General features: G+C 36.9%; 1 protein-coding gene across 1 annotated transcript; it reads left to right on the top strand.

Annotated features, from left to right (window-relative positions):
* Nucleotides 1-493: 493 nt before the first annotated feature.
* Nucleotides 494-18,120, top strand: GLYATL3 (glycine-N-acyltransferase like 3). The gene is made up of 5 exons (XM_032213300.1): nucleotides 494-572; nucleotides 5,098-5,213; nucleotides 9,169-9,287; nucleotides 16,534-16,660; nucleotides 17,075-18,120. Exons 1-5 carry the CDS (start codon nucleotides 495-497, stop codon nucleotides 17,496-17,498), a joined length of 864 nt encoding a protein of 287 aa, XP_032069191.1. The 5' UTR covers nucleotide 494; the 3' UTR covers nucleotides 17,499-18,120.
* Nucleotides 18,121-18,223: the final 103 nt, after the last annotated feature.

Genomic DNA, 18,223 nt, shown 5'->3' with positions numbered 1-18,223 from the left:
CATGCAATCATTTAATGAATGCATCAGGGAAAGCAGGGACAGGGAAGTTGTTAATTATATGCTTCATTTAACATAGTCCTTGAATCCTGACATGAATGGGCTGACTACATTTAACGTAGTCTAACTCTTGATATGAATGGGACCTATGACATTGCTGTCATGTCAAGGACTACTTGTACAGGTAATCCGGTTTATAAGTTCCACTGTAAAGCCTTGGTTGGTTTATTCTTGAGGCCACCAAACTCCATGAGATAATTTGTGTCTGATACAGTGATACAGTTGGTATTGAATATTCAGAGCCCTCTTTACAGTATTAGTAAATGTAGAAACATCTTTACAAAGAATTTAAGATAAAGTTCATATTATTTAAGGCAATGTTAATCTTACAAAGCATTGAGTAATATCTAGGAACGCCATTTGTCCAATCCATCGAAGTTCTTTTTTCCCCAGATATCTCCTTTTGTACTAGGTTGCTGTTAAGTGGGCAAGTGGAGATGTTGGTGCTTAACTGTTCCACAAAACTGCAGATTCTAGAACAAATGTTAAAGAAGAATTTTCCTGAATCCCTCAAGGTAATGTAGATAATTCAAGATAAAATATTAGAATACATGAAAAGATCAAATCAATCTGTTTTTATTTATTTGTCACATGTATATAACTACTCATCTAACAGTGATTCTGGGCAGCATACATAATAACCATTAAATACCACAATTTAAATTTTAAAAAGATAAACAAAATCCCTATCATACAGTCATCTAGCAAGCTCTATTCTGTCATGGGATCCCCAAGCTTGTTGGCAAAACCACATTTTGAGGGCCTTCCAGAGGGCCAATGCGATTGAGGTCAGGCTTACCTCAGGAGAAATGATCCACAGGACGGTGGTCTGAAGAGCAAAGGCTTTCCTCCTAGGTCTGCTCAATAAAACTCAAGCTGATGGTCCATAATATATCCCTGAACTGATAAGATGATAGATGTAACTGGGGGCAGGCAGTCCCTCAAATAACCTGTCCACACACCATGTAAAGCTTTAAATTGGCCCAGAAGTAAATTTGTAGACAATACAGCTTGCAAAACAGAAGTATAATGTGTGCAGTTCTTGGAGCACACACAACTGCCTATGCTTCTGCATTTTGTAGCAGCAGAAGCTATTTCAAGAGCAGCCCTATGTACAGCATGTTACAGTACTCCAGCTGGAAGGAGTCTGTGGCATGAATAACTGAAAGTAGAACTTCCCAGTCCAGAAATGGGTGTAACAAGTGCAACACAGCTGTGCAATGGCCCTTCTGGCTATAACTGCTACCTGTTCTATGACCAGGACTCATGAATCCAGAAGAAACCCCAGAGTGTACACTGGGTCTCTTTGTCGCAATGCAAACTCATGATGATAAATCTCCAAATACAGAAGGCTTTAAAGCCCAAAGCCCCTCAGTCTAATGAGGGTTTAATTGATATCTGATGTTCCCCATCAGTCCTTAACAGCTTCCAGAAATCAAAATAGGACATCAACAGTGTCAACTCATTAGGGATGAAGATAAGCAGCTGGTGTGATGCCACATTTCATGGCAATGAATGACCTAATACAGCAGCTTCATCTCCATGTCAAATAGTAGAAAGTACTGAACCCTGCAGCACCTAACAAAGCGGGCCAGGAGCAGGAACTTTTGTGGTATTGGACTTCACGGCCAGTGGAGGCATCAGAGTATAGAGACAGGGGAACATAGGCAGATGAAGCAAGTTGAAGCATATTATGTAGTCATAAATATGAGGACTGCTACTGTAAATGCTGGAATTTTGGTCATGTAACTATAATAGCTACGATGCCCATTACTTCATGGACTGAGTGTAAATCTCATTAGTTCAGCACTACTGTAACTGCGGTCACTAAGCAAATGTGTTCCCTTGAAACGGAAAACATTAATTCAGAAAGTAGAGGAATTCGGTAAAGTTGCAGGCTTAAAAATAAATAAAAATAAAATGAAGATAATTACTAAAAATCTTACACAAAGGCAAAATGAGGAATTATAGAGAGAATTGGAAATACAAATAGTGAAAAAGGTAAAATAAATTGGAATCTGGCTAACGGCTAAATGTTCTCCTATAAAAGAAGACAATTATTCAAAATTACTACAACAAATACGAAAGGACTTGGAAAATTGGTCTAAATTACAATTATCGCTGATTGGAAGAATTGTGACCATAAAAATGAATATCCAAGCAAAAATTTTATTTCTATTCCAAACAGTACCAGTAAAATTAGGAAAAAGTTTCGTGGAACTAAATAAAATAATTTTAAAATTCATTTAGCTGGGAAAAAAGCTAGGATAAAATTAAAGCTACTACAGGACTATAGAATCAAAGGAGGATTTGGCCTCCCAGATTGGAAGCTTTACTACCAGGCAGCAGCGGTAACATGGCTCAAAGAACGGATAGTACTCCAAAATAAAAGAATATTGATGATAGAGGACCATGATTTAGAGCTGGGCTGGCATGCCTTTATCTGGGAGGGAAAGAGTAAAGCCCATAAATATTTTCAGAGACACCAGGTAAAAGAGCTTTATTAAAAATTTAGATGAAAATCAAAAGAAATTTCTACACAAAAATTCCCAGATGGATATCAACTATAGAAGCAATGATCTACCCCAATGTAATAGATTTGAACAGGATATTGACATATAAGGAGTTATTGGATGGGCAAGGAAAACTTTAAAATTACAGGGAATTGAAATAGGCTGGTGGCAGTATAGATTCAAAGAAGATATAAAAAGGATTTAGAACAGTACGGATTTCAAAAGGAACAAGAAATGGACAAAATAGTAACAGGAACAGAAGAAAAAATGATTACAAAAACATACAATTGCCTTTTAAAATTCAAAATGGAGGAGGAAACCATGAAGGAAACAATGATAATTTGGGCTAAAATCTTCGGGTACAATATTGAATTGGAGCACTGGGAAAAACTATGGGGAAAAAATTATAAATTGACAATGTTGGCATCATACAAGGAAAACATCTACAAAATGTTTTATAGATGACATTTATCCCTGGCGAGATTGCCCAAAATGTTCCTAAATTGATCTCCAAACTGTTGGAAATGTAACTACCAATAGGGGACTTTCTATCATATGTGGTGGACATGTCCAAAAGCCAAAGAATTCTGGAGAAAAATTCAGAAATGTTTAGAAGAAATAACAACAAAAAATTGACATGAAGCCTGTGCTGTTTCTTCTAGGAATAATAATAATAATAAATATTAATAAGGATATCCAATATATAATGCTTCTTATAATCATTGCTGTCAGAATCTCATTCGCCCAAAGTTGGAACCAAAAAACCATTCCCTCAAATGCACAGTTCATAAAAAAGATGATGATCATAAAAATCAGATCATAAAAAAGAATGCACAGAGATGGACAAACTAACGATAGAACTAAGAGATAGAGAGGAAACAATCTACTACAAGATATGAAATAGGTGGTATAACTGGCTTAAAAAGAGATGTAAAATCAATGCATAAGGAATACATAGTAAACACAATAAAAGGAGATGACATATACTTAGAATGTAATAGAGATGGAAATATTGTAAAAATGAGAAAGTATGAAACAAAGAAGGTTGAGGTTTGTTTTATTTATATGCCGCCCTATTCCCAAAAGGGACTCAGGGCGGCGAACAACTCAAGCGGGAAAGGGAACACACAAATACAAGACAAGCATTTAAAATAGCCAACAACCACACCTGTCGAGAGGGGAAGGGAGCTCATCAACCCCAGGCCTGCCGACACAGCCAGGTTTTAACGGCTTTTCGGAAGGCCAGGAGAGAGGTGAGGGTCCGAATCTCCGTGGGGAGTTCATTCCAAAGAAGAATATGTATAAGACAACAGGTTGTAAAATGGAAAACCCGAAATTAGAAAAAAAGAAATACCGATAACGGAAAGCTGTAAAAGTGTAATTGTGATTTTAATGTTTGGAAAATGTCAAATAAAAACACTTAAAAACAAACAAAAAACAAAAACAAAAAACAAATGTGCATTAAGCGAGGACTACCTATACATAAGACCTATACAGAAGACATAAGTATGTCTTCAACCTGCCACCAGTTGCTTAATGACCATTTGAAATTATGACAGACCCTGAATGAGTCCTTTATTGCTTGTAAAGCACTTCTGGTTGTTTATAAAATGTTGTGCCACACTCCATCTTTCCCCCATCCTCCCATGATTGCATTTTGGGTGCTTGGAAACTGGCTCACCTTCACAACAGTTTGCAACATCCTTTGGTCATGTAACCATTATTTGCAAAAAAAAAATTGCCAGTGTTGTAAGTTGATGACTACCTGTATATATAGAAGGTTTTACATAAGTGTTCTAATAAAAGGACCATATCTCATAGTACACATCCCTAAATAAGTCTGTAAGCAATTCATTTATAAGTTGGGGTTTTACTGGTGCTTTTTGGGGAGTAATTTGTGGGAAAGGGAGAGTATAAATTTATTTTCCTGATGTTGAAAGATTAGTCCTTTGACAGCTAGAATTGCATACAGAATCCATTTCTGTTGGTCAGCGGCCTGTCTCCATTTAATAGGTAATTAAAAAGAATATGGATGTTGAAAAATGTTAAACTATCCTAAGGTCAGTATTGTTTTCTAGAACATAAAACCTTACACCATTACTTCAATGTTTTGATGAAACATTGCTCTTATTATATCTCCAGCATGATGATTTACTTATTCCTTTTCTATACAAATGCAATTAAGATCTGTAAATATAATCTATTCTTTTTGTTGAATAAGCCATAATTTAAGATCCATTAAAATTGTTGACAGCAATATTAGAGAAATTTTCCATTGTTTAAACAAAATGAAAATCTCTAATTGCTTTTCCCGTTCATTTGTCTTTGTCTTGTAACATATAATAGTTGCCTCTAATACTTTACGTGTCTGAAAATGCTGTTAGTCTGAATGAAGATGTCAATAAATGCTGAAGTTGCAAATAGTGCCAGTTGGTAAAAGCTTTGAGAATATAAAAAAAACTGAAAAAATAGATTTTTAAAAGCGTTATTGTTTAATAAAACTGTGTAAACTCACCTTTTTTTGTAGGTTTATGGAGCAGTGTTGAATATAAACAGGGGAAATCCATTCAAAAAGGAAGTGGTTGTGGATTCATGGCCAGAATTTAAAGCTGTGATTACTCGCCGACAAAAAGAGGTAAAATGGTAATGGATCTATCCTAAGTACCCTGAAATGCACAATGAGGGGCATTAATCTAAAATTTATACAGATTTTCTTGAGCTGGTGTCCTCCAAAAATGTGGATGTCTATTATATTAACGTGTAGAGTTACAAAATTCAATGTCCTGGCTACTTTTGCTTTCATTTTTATTCTAATTTGCTTTTATGTCAAAACTGTAGTTGTCATTGGTTATTTTAACTATGTTTTCAAGGAACCAACCAATTTCTAAGTTTTGATTGTTTCTCTAAATTAAGAGTGGACAACCATTTTGGTCTTAATGCAACTATGATTACTGGGTGGGCACCAAGCACTTCATTTAGAATGTACCTGTAAAAAAATGAGCTTTTAAAGAAGAGGCTCAAAATCAGTTGGGGAAATTTTAGAGGAAAGTGAGAAATTTGGTGAGCTAGGGACTGTGAGCTAGGTTTACCTATTCTTCCTCTAAACTATAATTAATTTTAATTGACATTTCAGATTTAGTTATAAGTAGAACTAAAAGTGTAAATGAAAATTTCTAATAGCCTCTGAGAAGATCACACTAATAATACCAAACATAACATTAAAATGAAATAAGCAACAAGTGGTGAATGTGCTATCTCTATTATAATTCCTAAAAAAGAAAGATTGTACTCATTGTGGCTCTTAACCATCTTCCTAAAGGCCTGCTTTTCCCAAGGAAAATGATGGACTTCCTTTCACTGCATGAGCTCAAGCAAAGTCTAGATCAGTAGTAGTCAACTTGGTCCCTACTGCCCACTAGTGGGCGTTCCAGCTTTCATGGTGGGTGGTAGGGTTTGCTGTAACTCTGCTTTATAAATTTTATAAAGTAAAGTTACTTCCCTACTTTATAAATCACCATTACTGTGGAACCGGTGCGCGGTTAGAAAATATTACTACTACAGAGATACAAAAGTGGGTGGTAGGTATAAAAAGGCTGACTACTCCAGGTCTAGATAGACATTTCGCTACCTCAGAATTACAGGGTTCTAATCTTCCATAGCAAAGGTTGTCTTTTTTTTAAAATAAAAATTTTATTTTTTGAATAAACACAAACAAATACCTTAAAATCATCTTCCATTACAAATTGTAGAAAGTGTGTCAATTGGTTACAAAGAACTTTAGTGCATCCCTTCCACAGTCATCACTTATGATTCATATCAAGTTATATATTTTACATCACATATATTTATATATATATATTGCTATCATCATACCTCATCCTTCATATGACTATAGTTGTTTTAACGTCCCTTTATAACAAACATTCCAAAATTTAAAACAAAACCACATATTGGCATTCCCTTATCTATTTTCAATATCATCCAGCTACATTATACCTTTATAACACATTCAAAATAAAAATTAATTATGTTTAATAACAAAACTTTTAGACCTCTTTTCTTAATCATTGTTTACAATTTATATCCAATTTCCCTTTTATCATGTCAATACAAATTATTACATTATTATCATTATCAGTCATTTATTTAACAATAGTTTGGCTAAGTTTAATTTACTTTTTCCCCTTTTTTCACTATTTAAAATTTATACCAAATTTCCTCTTATCAAACCAAAACCAGTATACATTGTTATCACTATCAGTTTTACTTTATCCATTATCCATTATCACTACATTTTTAACATAATGCTCTAATTTTAACTAAATTTAACTAGTGTTTTATTATTGACTTTCATATCTCAACCTGCATCTTTCCAGTAATAGTGTAGTCCTTGTTACATATCTTGTAAAATCTCAAAACCCTCCATCAGGTTCTTTAATCAGCTTATCTTTGGTTATCAGTAGTGTTTCTGTCAAAGTTTCTCTCCATCCATTCTTCTCTTTTTTCTTCTTCTATACCTTGAAATCTGTAATAAAGCACCCTTCCATCTATGTTCCTTTTCTTTGTTCCACTCTTCCCAACTCCAACCACACTCAGTTCACTGTCAATATCCATGGTTATCTTGCCTCTTTGTTCATTTTTACCTTGGGTTTTTAGGACTCTAGCCTCCACTTTTCCCATTTGCTGAATATCTTCCATTTTTCCATCAGGTTTTACCACATTAAAATTTATATTTTCAATATTTTCCCATCTCTTCTCAATTCTCTCTGTTGTTTCTAATAATTTTTGAATTCCAAACATAATCTGTTGTAATGTTATGTTTTCTTTTTGAAGTCATGCCATCCTTCCAATTAGTAAACACTACCACTCTAGTTTAAAAACAAATCTTTGTTTTCACTTCTTTCCAGCTACTAACAAGCTTCCAGAGAGCACCTGCATAAACAACCTATGCTCTTCTCTATAAACAAGCTGAAGCCTTTGAAGTGCAACGTCAAAATGATCAAAGGGGAAAAAGAAAAAACAATTTTTCAAGGTCTCAACCTCCAACCTCCAAGTGACAGTGTAACTTCTTTTCCCTCTAAGATTACTGCCCTCTTTATATTCCTTTTATATCTTCTTTATGTTTTAGGCTTAGAAGAAACAAAATTCTTAAATGAAACAAAATAAAAAGAAAGAAACCATCCCAACCAGTATTGTAGAAATAAAGGAAAAGATTTAATCCGTAGGTAAAAAAAGAAATAGAAGAAGAAAATCCAATACTTTCACTTTAAAAAGTAAAAAATGTTCATAAAACTTCCATCGATAGAAAAAAACAAAAACAAAAAAGATAACACACTGTCCAATAATGCTTATTTTCGCCGTTTATTTCCTTTTCTTTATCAGTTTAATTTAACTTCAATCTTTTTGGGGCAATCTTTTATAAAAATAAGATTTCCTCACCAGATGGGCACACTTTCTCTTTCCGCTTTCCTCCTGTTGAGGAGCTGTCCCAACTTCAGCAACTTGAGGCTGTGCTTTTTGTCACCAACTAGAAGAAATTCTCTTGAATCAATCAGGGACTTTGTGATGTCCCTGAGATCAGCAAGACCTACTCTTCCCTGTCACCGTATCTTCGGGACGGTTTAGATCCAGATGGACCATCCAGCAGCAAAAGTGTCCGAGGTCACACGTCATACCATCGCGATGTCAGCTCCTTTCTCCCCATATATATAAATAAATTACTAGGATCAAAATGCAAGGTTTCCGGGCCTGTATTGCAATAGCTTTTGTGAATAGACTTAAAGCACAGACTACTCATTCGTTTTCAATTAGAAGTTTCATATCTGATTGGTCATCTTCAGTTTCTGGAACATACTCGGATCCACTTGGTTCATATAAGTCTGAACTTGCTTCCATATTGTGAAAAAGAGACATTATTTCGGCATTCACGTGTCAGAAACGGAGGCAACGCTAGGCGCTGCAGGCTCCATCCTTGCTCCGTCACAAGCACAACAATTGGATGCTGCAAATAGAACCTTATAATTCTGAGTTTTCGTGCGATAGTGCAGATAGAACCTTATAATTTTGCTACTTGTGGCAAATTTATTTAGAAATTTTACAAAATAAGTTGTTAAAAAATAAAATCATATTTAATTATATTAAATATATAGAACCTTGTCACACTCTTAACTCATTTTCGTCAGATAGAACCCTGTAATTTTGAGGTAGCGATTTGTTGAAGTTATTTTGATTTGGTCTCTGCACATAGAGTAGGGTTGAATTCAGTGGTTAATGGTTATTTCAATTGAATTGTTTTGTTTTGTGTAATGCATTATGTGAATGCAGTCCAGGCAACATAGGAAAAGGATTTCTTAATCATTTTGCAGGTTGAAAGTAGTCAATTCTTCCTTCCCAAACCAAGAAAACTCCCAACTGGTATCCTAGCTGCAGTTCCTTGTAGGTTCTCCTATTAATCTGCAGCTAGTCAGTGCCCTGATCTGCAGACCTCCTCGTTTCATTTCTATGACCTTTATCAATAGCAACAAACTAGGTGCATATCTGCGTGCATAATACTATGAATTGAATTAAGATGCTGCTTTTTTCACACATAGTCCAAAAGTGATGCCCTAGACTACTTTACAAATGCCTGTGCTGTCTTCTACAAAAATCTGGATGCTTACCAGGCATTGTTGGAGAACCCAAAAACTATAAACTGGGAGCAAGCCTTCCAGATACAAGGTAAAAGCTATTATTTGCTATGAAAAAGAACACATTAATAATTATCTTGAATTTTTAAAAATATTTTAAAATGAGAGACTGAAAAATTCTGATGGTACAGAGTTGAGAATTTCAACTATTGTCTTTCTCCATTCAATTTTTACACCAATATGCTTAATTATACCATCTATTATCCCAGAGTTTATCAAGTGAGAAAAGCTGCTTCAAATAGATTATTAATAACAGATAAACCAGACTCTAATACAGCGATAGCGAACCTTTTTTGGCTCGTGTGCCATAAGTGGGGGGAGTGCAGGGAGGGTCATGTGCGGGTGTGCTGCACCCATAATGCAATGCACAATCCCCCCAGTGCGCATGCACGCAATACAAGCACTCGCCCCCATTTTTTGCATGCTTTTTTCACCCTCCCCAGGCTCCAGAGGCTTTATAGGAGCCTGGGGTGGGTGAAAACAGCCTCCCCCGCCCCCCGGAAGCCCTCCAGAGGCTTCAGGGACCTTCAGGAGGCTTCCCTGAAGCTTCCGGAGCAGTCACAATGACCCTCGGAGCAAACTGGAAGTCCGTCCCCGAATTTCCGGTTTGCCCATAGGGCTGGTTTTTTGCACTCCGGAGGCTTCAGGGAAGCTCATGACGCCTCCGGGGGGGAGGCTCTTTTTGCCCTCCCCAGGCTCCTATAAAGCCTCTGGAACCTGGGGAGGGTGAAAAATGGTTTTAAAAAAGGGTGAACTCAGCTGGCCAGCATGCGCATGCCCTGACAAATGGCTCCACATGCCACCTGTGGCACGCGTGCCATAGGTTCACCATCACTGCTCTAATAGGATGCTGTTTTTTTCATCAATCTTTTATGATGGGATGTTTCTCCTGAGCTTCCCAAAAAATTGGTCTGACAAGGTATCTGGAACAAGTAAGCAACTTTTTTGAATTCTCCAGGTGCAGGAGCCATATCGTTTCCCATATGAAACTTGTTTAGCAAACAGAGTAATGTCAGTGGATTGGAGCTCCTTAACAGCACCATTTTCCTCTCTAAATTACCTTATATAACTTTGAACTTACCGTATTTTTCAGAGTATAAGACACACCTTTCTCCCCCTAAAAAGGGTGAAAATTTGGTTGCATCTTATACACTAAATGTAGCCCCACCAACCCACCTGCCCCAACCCTTAGGCCTCTGCCTCCCAGCAATTTACCTCCTTGCAGCAAACAAGGAAGTGGCAATAGGCTATGGCAACTCTTCAGCCTGAAACAGCTTATGATCAGGAGGCCCATGTTGAAATTGAAAGTGAAACTTGCTGTTTGCTGCAAGAGGCAAATTGCTGGAAGGCAGAGGCAGATTGTTTTTTTCTTGTGCTAATCTGGCTGTTTGCTGTTGCTGCAAGGAGGTAAGTCAATAAGTATATATGCTTATAGACTGTTCAAATTATTAGACTTATTTTTTTAAAGCCTTGAAGAACTGGCTCGCCCGTCAGGCCTGGGGATAAGAATTGCTACCCCGCCCGAATGATGAATGAATGTTGCTTACTATTTTTATTATATGTTGTTGTCTTAATATTGTATTCCCCTCTCCCTGGTTTTCTGTGAGCCGCCCTGAGTCCCCTCAGGGAAAAGGGCGGCCTACAAATGCTAATAAACCACTAATAAACCAAACCACTAAAGAGTGATTTATTATTGTTCTAGACAAATTAACAAAAATGAAGTAAATTTTGTTATGTAAATACTTGATCTGAAGAGGCCCAGGGCTATTGTATCTTCTTTTAAATAGCAGAGAATAAATATACTTCCAGAAAGCCACATCAATTTTAACAGCATCTGTACAAGTATAGTCTGAAATGTAATACCACAAACAATGTACTGTATATTGTCTGTACTGTTTGCTGTTCATTGCAAGGAGGCTAATTGCTGGAAGGCAGAGGCATATATTTTTCCCTTGTTTTCCTCCCCAAAAGCTAGGTGCATGTTATACTTCGGAGGATCTTTTTTTTGAAAAGTTTTTCTTTATTTTAATTAAACAAAAACAAAAAAAAAGAATCATCCTTCATTACATCTTGTAGAAAGCGTGTTGATTGGTTACAGATAACTTTCGTGCATTTCTTCCACAGTCATTACTTATAGTTCATATTAGATTATACACTTTAAATCAAAAATCTTTGTATATCTCACTATCAATGTACCACAATTCTCATTTGAGTACAATTATTTGAACATGCTTTTATCTCAAATAATTCATACTTAAAGACACAACCACATAATGGCATTCATTAGCTATTTCAAAAATCCTATAACGTTACACCTTTATGACATGTTCTAAGTAAAAGTCAATTAGTAAAGTTTCTAAACCCTTTCCCCCCCTTTTTTTCAACTCGGTGTTTAGAGTTTGTATCCAAGTTTCTTTTGCCAAAACCAGAGCATATATATATTATTAAACAATATCCATTGACATTTCCTTGTTGTTATTATAGTTGGCTAAAAATCATTTACTATTTAAATCCTCTCGTCAAACCCCCAAAACATCACAGCTTTATGACAAGATCTGAATAAAAATTGGTTAATAAAACTTATAGGTCTTTTTCCCAGATCACAATTTGCAATTTATATCCAAATTTCTTTTACTAGTTTGCCAGTACATGTATCTTTCATTAAGCTGTATTCATTATCATTTCATTATTGTTATTATAATTAATTATTTGTTAACGAATAAACATTTAATAACAAACTAAAACAATCTAAAAATTACTAAATTCCTACTTATTGATCACCAAAATGAACTAATTTTTTATTATCAACTTTCATTGTCAACCAGTATCTTTCCAGTAACAAAGCAGTCTTATCTCTCTTGCCAATTGTGGTGTCAGTCTTCTTTTTGTCTCCTTTATAACGTTTTTATAGACTTCTCTCCACACTTTGCTACTTGAAGGATCTCTCAGGTAATCTCGTTGCCCTCCATCTGCTATTAAAATTAGCTTGTCTTTGGTTGTCAATCATGCTTCTGAAAAAAATTCTCTTCTTAAATCCATCATCATTTCTCTTTTTCTTCTGTATCTTGGAATCTGAGGTAGAGCTCCAGTTCGTCGAATTCCCTTTTCCATATTCCCTTCTTTCCACTTTCACCCACATTTGCTCTATTAATAAAATCATCTATTGTCTTGTCTTTATCTTCTATGTCTTTATTCTCCCCTTAAATTTTGGGGGCTCCAACCCCTTCATCTTTTGCTGTGAGGAAACTAGTTTTCCAACTTCTTCTCAATTCTCCCATATCCTTCCAGTAGATTTTGAATTCCAGCCAAGATATTTTGGAATTTTAAAGTTTCCTCATCTGAGTATTGATCCATGTTTCCAAAAAAGAAGGAGGAAAAAGAAAAACTAATAACCACTGCTGCTCTAGCCTTCCAGGCCTCTTTTATTTTTTTTATTTTAGATTGACTTAAACACAAGTTCTTTTATGCTCTTCAAAGAAGAAGGGTTCTTTTTTTTCCCCTTTCTCTCCCCTGCAAAATAGTTCTCAAAGGGCACCTGCAAAAACAATTCGTGCCCTTGGCTCTTTATCAGTTTCTGTAAACAAATTGCAAACCCTTCAGCTACAAAGTCAGTAAGATCAAAGAGGAAAAGAGAAGAAGTATGTTGTTTCAAAAACTCCAGCCTCTGACCTCCGAGTGGCAGTGTTGCTACCTTTCACTTTCTAATATTTATCTCTGACTTATAGGAAACAAAGTTCTTTAATGAAATTTAATAACAAGTAATACGAAGAATTGTTAAAATTAAAAGGAAGGTTTTAATTCAAAAGTCAAAAAATAAAGTAACAAAAAACAGAAGAAAAATTAATTCATTCACTTTAAGAGGAGAAACAAAAAACGTTGCAAGCACTTCAATCCACAAAGTATAGTTACAAAGAAAAACCCAATATAGGTTAATTTCACCTATTTCGCTTAATTCTTTTGCTTAAGGATTTAATTTGGCTTTAAAAAAGTTTCTTTGGGCAGTTTTTCTCAAAATAGAAAAAATACCTCACCAGATGGACTCACTTTCTCTTTTCACTTCCTTCCGTCCGGAGCTGTCCCAACTTCATCAGCCTGGGGCTGCTTGTTTACCGCTGGCTTGAAGAGCTTCCCTTGGGTCAATCAGGGACTTTGCGGTGTCCCTGAGACCAGCAAGGCTTCGTCTTCCTGATCATTGTCTCTGCAGGATGTTTTAGGTACAAATGGACCGTTCAGCAGCAAAAGTATCAACGGCGGTCTCGGAGTGTCGAGACCGCACATTGTATCGTCATGACATTGGCTCCTTATATTGGCATCTTATACTCCGAAAAATGCAGTATATAATTTGGATTCTAAACAGGAGAAAAGCTTGTGAGGGCCAATAGCATGCTTCCTTGGCATGGAGGATCTTTTCCTTTATTATCCTTGTCTTCCACTGCCACCATTAAAATCTTGTTCTGACATTTTTAAAATTCTGAGGCACATGGGAAAGGATAGCATAGGTCAGTGATGGCAAAACTTTTTGACATTGTGTGTCAAAAGTGGGGGGAGCACAGAGGGGTCATGGGCGGGCAGGCCACACCCATAATCCTATGCATGCGACCCTCATGTCCATGCACGTGCAACCCCCCTGCACATGTGACCCCATGGTGGAAGGTGCTGGGCATCGGAGCCACCGTCCCTGCCTGGTTTGCAATGATGCTGAGAAAGCCGCAAGCTTAAAGGCACCCTCACTCCTGTGTGCAAGCCAGGATCTCCTTGCTCCCTCAGCTGGGACCCGCTGGGTACTGACTGCCCCAATGGAGCCACTCACTTCACTCTTCCGAAGCCAAGCAGGGCATGAAGATGCTGCGGCCCTCTGCCATGCCACAATGGGAAAACACTGCAGCCCCCACCACTCAGGGCAAAGGGGAGTGCCCCCAAAAGCGAAGGATGCACCGGCCGCAAACCATCTGCCCATTTTCAAGCCAGCCTGCCTCCTCTCTCCTAAACATGCTCTCTGGTCTCTGCCAAGACCAGCTTCTTTCCTGCCCTCTCGCAGCATCTGTCTGTGTCCAGAAGCTGGGAGAATACTTCTCCAGACAGGGGCGGAGAAAAGCCACCGCTTTACCCCTCCTGTGGCTCCTGCCCAGCACTCTCTCTTTTCTCTCACCTTTGCCTCCCACTTGCTTACCCGTCCCAGAGAGCTTGAGCTATGCCTCCCTCCGATGCGGCGGCCTTCCTTGCCGGTGTCGCTCCTGAGGAACTCTTTCATCCTCGGCTGTTGCAAAACACAACACAACACGAAAACTGGAAGGGGAAGCCTCTGGAGGGTGAAAAATGGCCAGAAATGAAGTCCAAAGTCAGCTGGCCAGTGTGCATGCATGCTGGAGTTGACAGGTCAACGCCTTATGTGCCCCAACAAATGGCTCCACGTGCCACCTGTGGCACACGTGCATAGGTTTGCCATCACGTGAATAGGCACTTGGTTTACACAGAAATAAAGAAACAAATTGATTTCTATTAAAGAATTTAAAATGAGTTTTAAAAGAGATTTGCTTATTTCTACAGTTTATGTATATCCCATCAATACTAGCCCATTCTAACCTTAAACGTATTCCTAATCTTATTATCCTGACACTTATTACAGGATGGAATGTTCATTCTTCCTTAAACCTGCCCTTCCCAAATCCTACTTGCTTCCAGCTGCTGGAATATAAACTGGGAGGACATGCCCAGTGTTGTTATCCTTTGACTGCTAACTTCAGAATCCCAATCATCACAGAGACTTAGCACTCTGAAGGTGTATCTTCCTTTCCCTCTGTTTCCTGACATTCTTTCTATTCAGTCAGAGCTATAATGAGATAAAATGGCTGAGATTTGATAGAGCACTTCAGGTGCTTCATTACTATTCCATGGCCAGCCCCAAAGAAAGGAGAAGCAGAAAATATCTTCTCCAATGTGCCTCCATGACTGTCCTTTCTGGCTTCTAACAGGTCCTTCTGACTGCCTTTTCTTAAAATAAGTCAAGGAGATAAATACATGGTGCCACCTCTCAAATTCTGCCACTGCTCCTAAATTGATATCCAAGGGCAAAGAGAGGGTAAGACTTAAGGGCTTAGAGAAACCTTGCTGGGAAACAAAAGAATGTTATGCTCAAGTGGCAATGAGTACTGCTTTATATAATAATCCCTCTGAAATTAATTATATATCCCTACTCCCAGAAGAATTTATTTACTTATCAAATTTCTACACCGCCTAGCTCATCTAAGTGACTTTGCAAACAATATGTATTAATAGGTAGTAGCCTATGTCACAGATTCTTTGAGGGATGACAAAACATATATTTAAACCTTGGTGAGTTATTACTTTTAAGTGATAATAAATGTGATAAAAAACTGAACTCCAATAAGTTTGTGTTTATTTTTATCAATAGATTTAATTTTGTATTAATATAGTAGATTTCTTATCTTTGCTTCCAGTGACTATTGCTTCTATTCTTAGTTGATATTTAACTTTGGGTACAAATAATTAAAAGAAACGTCAATAATGCCCTTCTGACCCTGTTTGAAAGTAGAGTTCTTTTCTCTACTTCAATTCCTGTGTAAAGAACTCATATTTATATAACACATTGATGGGCATGTTCTGTTCTGGAGCATCCTTCTATACTCCTTGGACAATGCCATGTACCATCAAGACTAACAGCATTATTTTTTATCAAAGAAGAGTTTCTTTGTATACTCCCCCGCCTCCAACAATATGTGGAATATTTGTGGGTAGGCACTTTTATTGGGCAGCAGCTAGATAGAAGAATAGAGGTGGCTCCATTGCAAAAGGTCAGTCTACAGCCTACCAAAGGAAGGGAAAAAGGTTGGGTAACCTGAAGCACTAGATTAGGGATAAATTGTCATAGACAAAATCTGTCTGGTCTCTAAGAGTTGATATTGACAGTGGCAAATAATTATGGTAATCAAATGTTCTTGTGAATGACTATTTTGCTGGATTTCTTTCAGTCATGTGTTAGGTACTTCTGGCAAATAAGAATGAATTTATTATTTGAGTAATCCAGCATGTGATACCAATTTGACTGTAGATTTGGTTTCATAGTGTCACCTACAATTGAATTATTTTGGTTTTTATTCATTTCAAAATAGTTTCCAAAAATGTCAAAGTATTTTAAGCAAGATTACAATATTGTAGATATTAATAGTTTTGTAGATCATTAATAGTTTTCATTATATTTAAAAAGGGTGTTTTGTTTAATGTTTTATTTAAAATATAATATTTTTTTCTGAACATAGGTTTACAGGATGGCTTATACAAAACTTCCAAGATTGTTGCTGATGCCAAGCATGTAAATTTGAAGTTGTCTTCTTTCAAAATGGTAATCTACCCAGAACCAGATGCACTTCCAGATGTTCAACTTCCGTATGTCTAACTCTATTATTACAGGATTTTTTAATAGTAATAGTCCTTTTTGGTAAATGTCAAAGTAAAATTTTATGAGAGTGGATATAAAAGTTTTAATTAAGTCAAGCATTTCCAGCAGTCTGATGCCTCCTGCCCCTATTACTCCAGTAATTTCTGAAATTCTCAGGATAATTTTTAATTTTAATAAACTTACTCTGAAGGTTGTAATTACCAATATATATTTGTGTGGAGAGGAAGGAAGACTCCCTAACTGAATATTTTTCTCCTCATTTTTCCCATTGAGCAAATTATGTGTTAATAGTCCTACTTTTGGGTATTTCTTTGCAAACATAAATGGATTCAATTCCCTCATGTGTTCCTATATTCATTTACAGTTGTTTACATTAAATGTTAAGAAAAAAACTTTTTTAGGTTAGTTCCTGCACCAAAACTTACTTCCCTTGATGCATCTCATGCAAGTCTGCTGAATAACACCTGGTCCCGAGGAGGAAGTGATCAATGCCAGAAATACCTCATCAACCTCATTTGCTGTTTCCCCAGCATGTGCATTTTGGATGAACATGGATGCCCCATCTCCTGGGGTCTGACAGACCAATTTGCTACTATGATCCATGGCTACACTTTGCCCAAGCATCGTAGGAAAGGGTACAGCCGTCTCATTGCAACAAATCTAGCTAAGATGTTACACAGCAAGGGGTTTCCAGCTCAAGGAAATGTTCTGGAGGATAACTTACCATCATTAACTCTGCTAAAAAGCATGAATGCCAGATTATTACCTTGTCAGTTTGTCAGACTTATCCACACCCCTTTCTGCCTTTTAGCTAAACCTGAGTGAACTTGGTGGATTTAAAAAAAAAAAATCTATGATGATAGCTACCTAATTTGAGGTATTTGAGGTACCTTGTATTTGATGTTATACACGTATGAACATGTTATGATATATTTAGACATAACCTTGAAGTCCATTTATGAAACGGCAATGCTATTCCATATTAAAGTTAATGCGAGTTTTAAAGGAACAACAGTTGTTTTCAAGCTTAGACAGAAGACTGAGAAGAGATATTTAACAAATAATAAAATAATGTTCAATTGGAAGCACTTATTGATAATTGTTTTCATAGAATGCAAAGACTTTTTAAATTCTCCAACTCAAATCATTCAATCTTCTCCATATTACTTTCCAAACCCATTGAATCTTGTATATTCTTTGATTCTTGTATATCCTTTGAATCTACATAGATGTGATGAAAAATAAAAAGGAGGTGGATTCCCAAGAGAGAAAGGGTGCATTGCAGAGGAGTAAGAGGCAACTCAGTTCAGATTCTACGTATGTGAGAAATAGGGTGAAGACAGCCCTTCCCTTTGCAGCGTATATCGTATACAGATAGCAGAGTGCTCTGTCTGGCAAGATTTTGTGTAGATCATTACAATTTAGGTTTTGAACAACATATGAAAACTAAATAATATAGAGAGCCAGCCCGCCTTAGCCATGATACTACTACATGGGTGACTTTGGGCCAGTCACACTCTCAGACCAAACCACCACACAAGGTACACAAG

The sequence above is a fragment of the Thamnophis elegans genome, chromosome 3 (assembly GCF_009769535.1).
Source record: "Thamnophis elegans isolate rThaEle1 chromosome 3, rThaEle1.pri, whole genome shotgun sequence".
Classification (NCBI taxonomy): domain Eukaryota; kingdom Metazoa; phylum Chordata; class Lepidosauria; order Squamata; family Colubridae; genus Thamnophis; species Thamnophis elegans.
Note: the sequence above shows the minus strand (reverse complement) of the source record. Positions and strands in the feature narration are given on the sequence as shown.

What these genes read in the sequence shown, in the direction of transcription:
- GLYATL3 (XM_032213300.1), top strand. Translation starts at nt 495, where the DNA reads ATGTTGGTGCTTAACTGTTCCACAAAACTGCAGATTCTAGAACAAATG. An exon ending in ATTTTCCTGAATCCCTCAAG is followed by an intron (nt 573 to 5,097) that starts GTAATGTAGATA and finishes CTTTTTTTGTAG; the next exon opens with GTTTATGGAGCAGTGTTGAA. An exon ending in CTTCCAGATGTTCAACTTCC is followed by an intron (nt 16,661 to 17,074) that starts GTATGTCTAACT and finishes AAACTTTTTTAG; the next exon opens with GTTAGTTCCTGCACCAAAAC.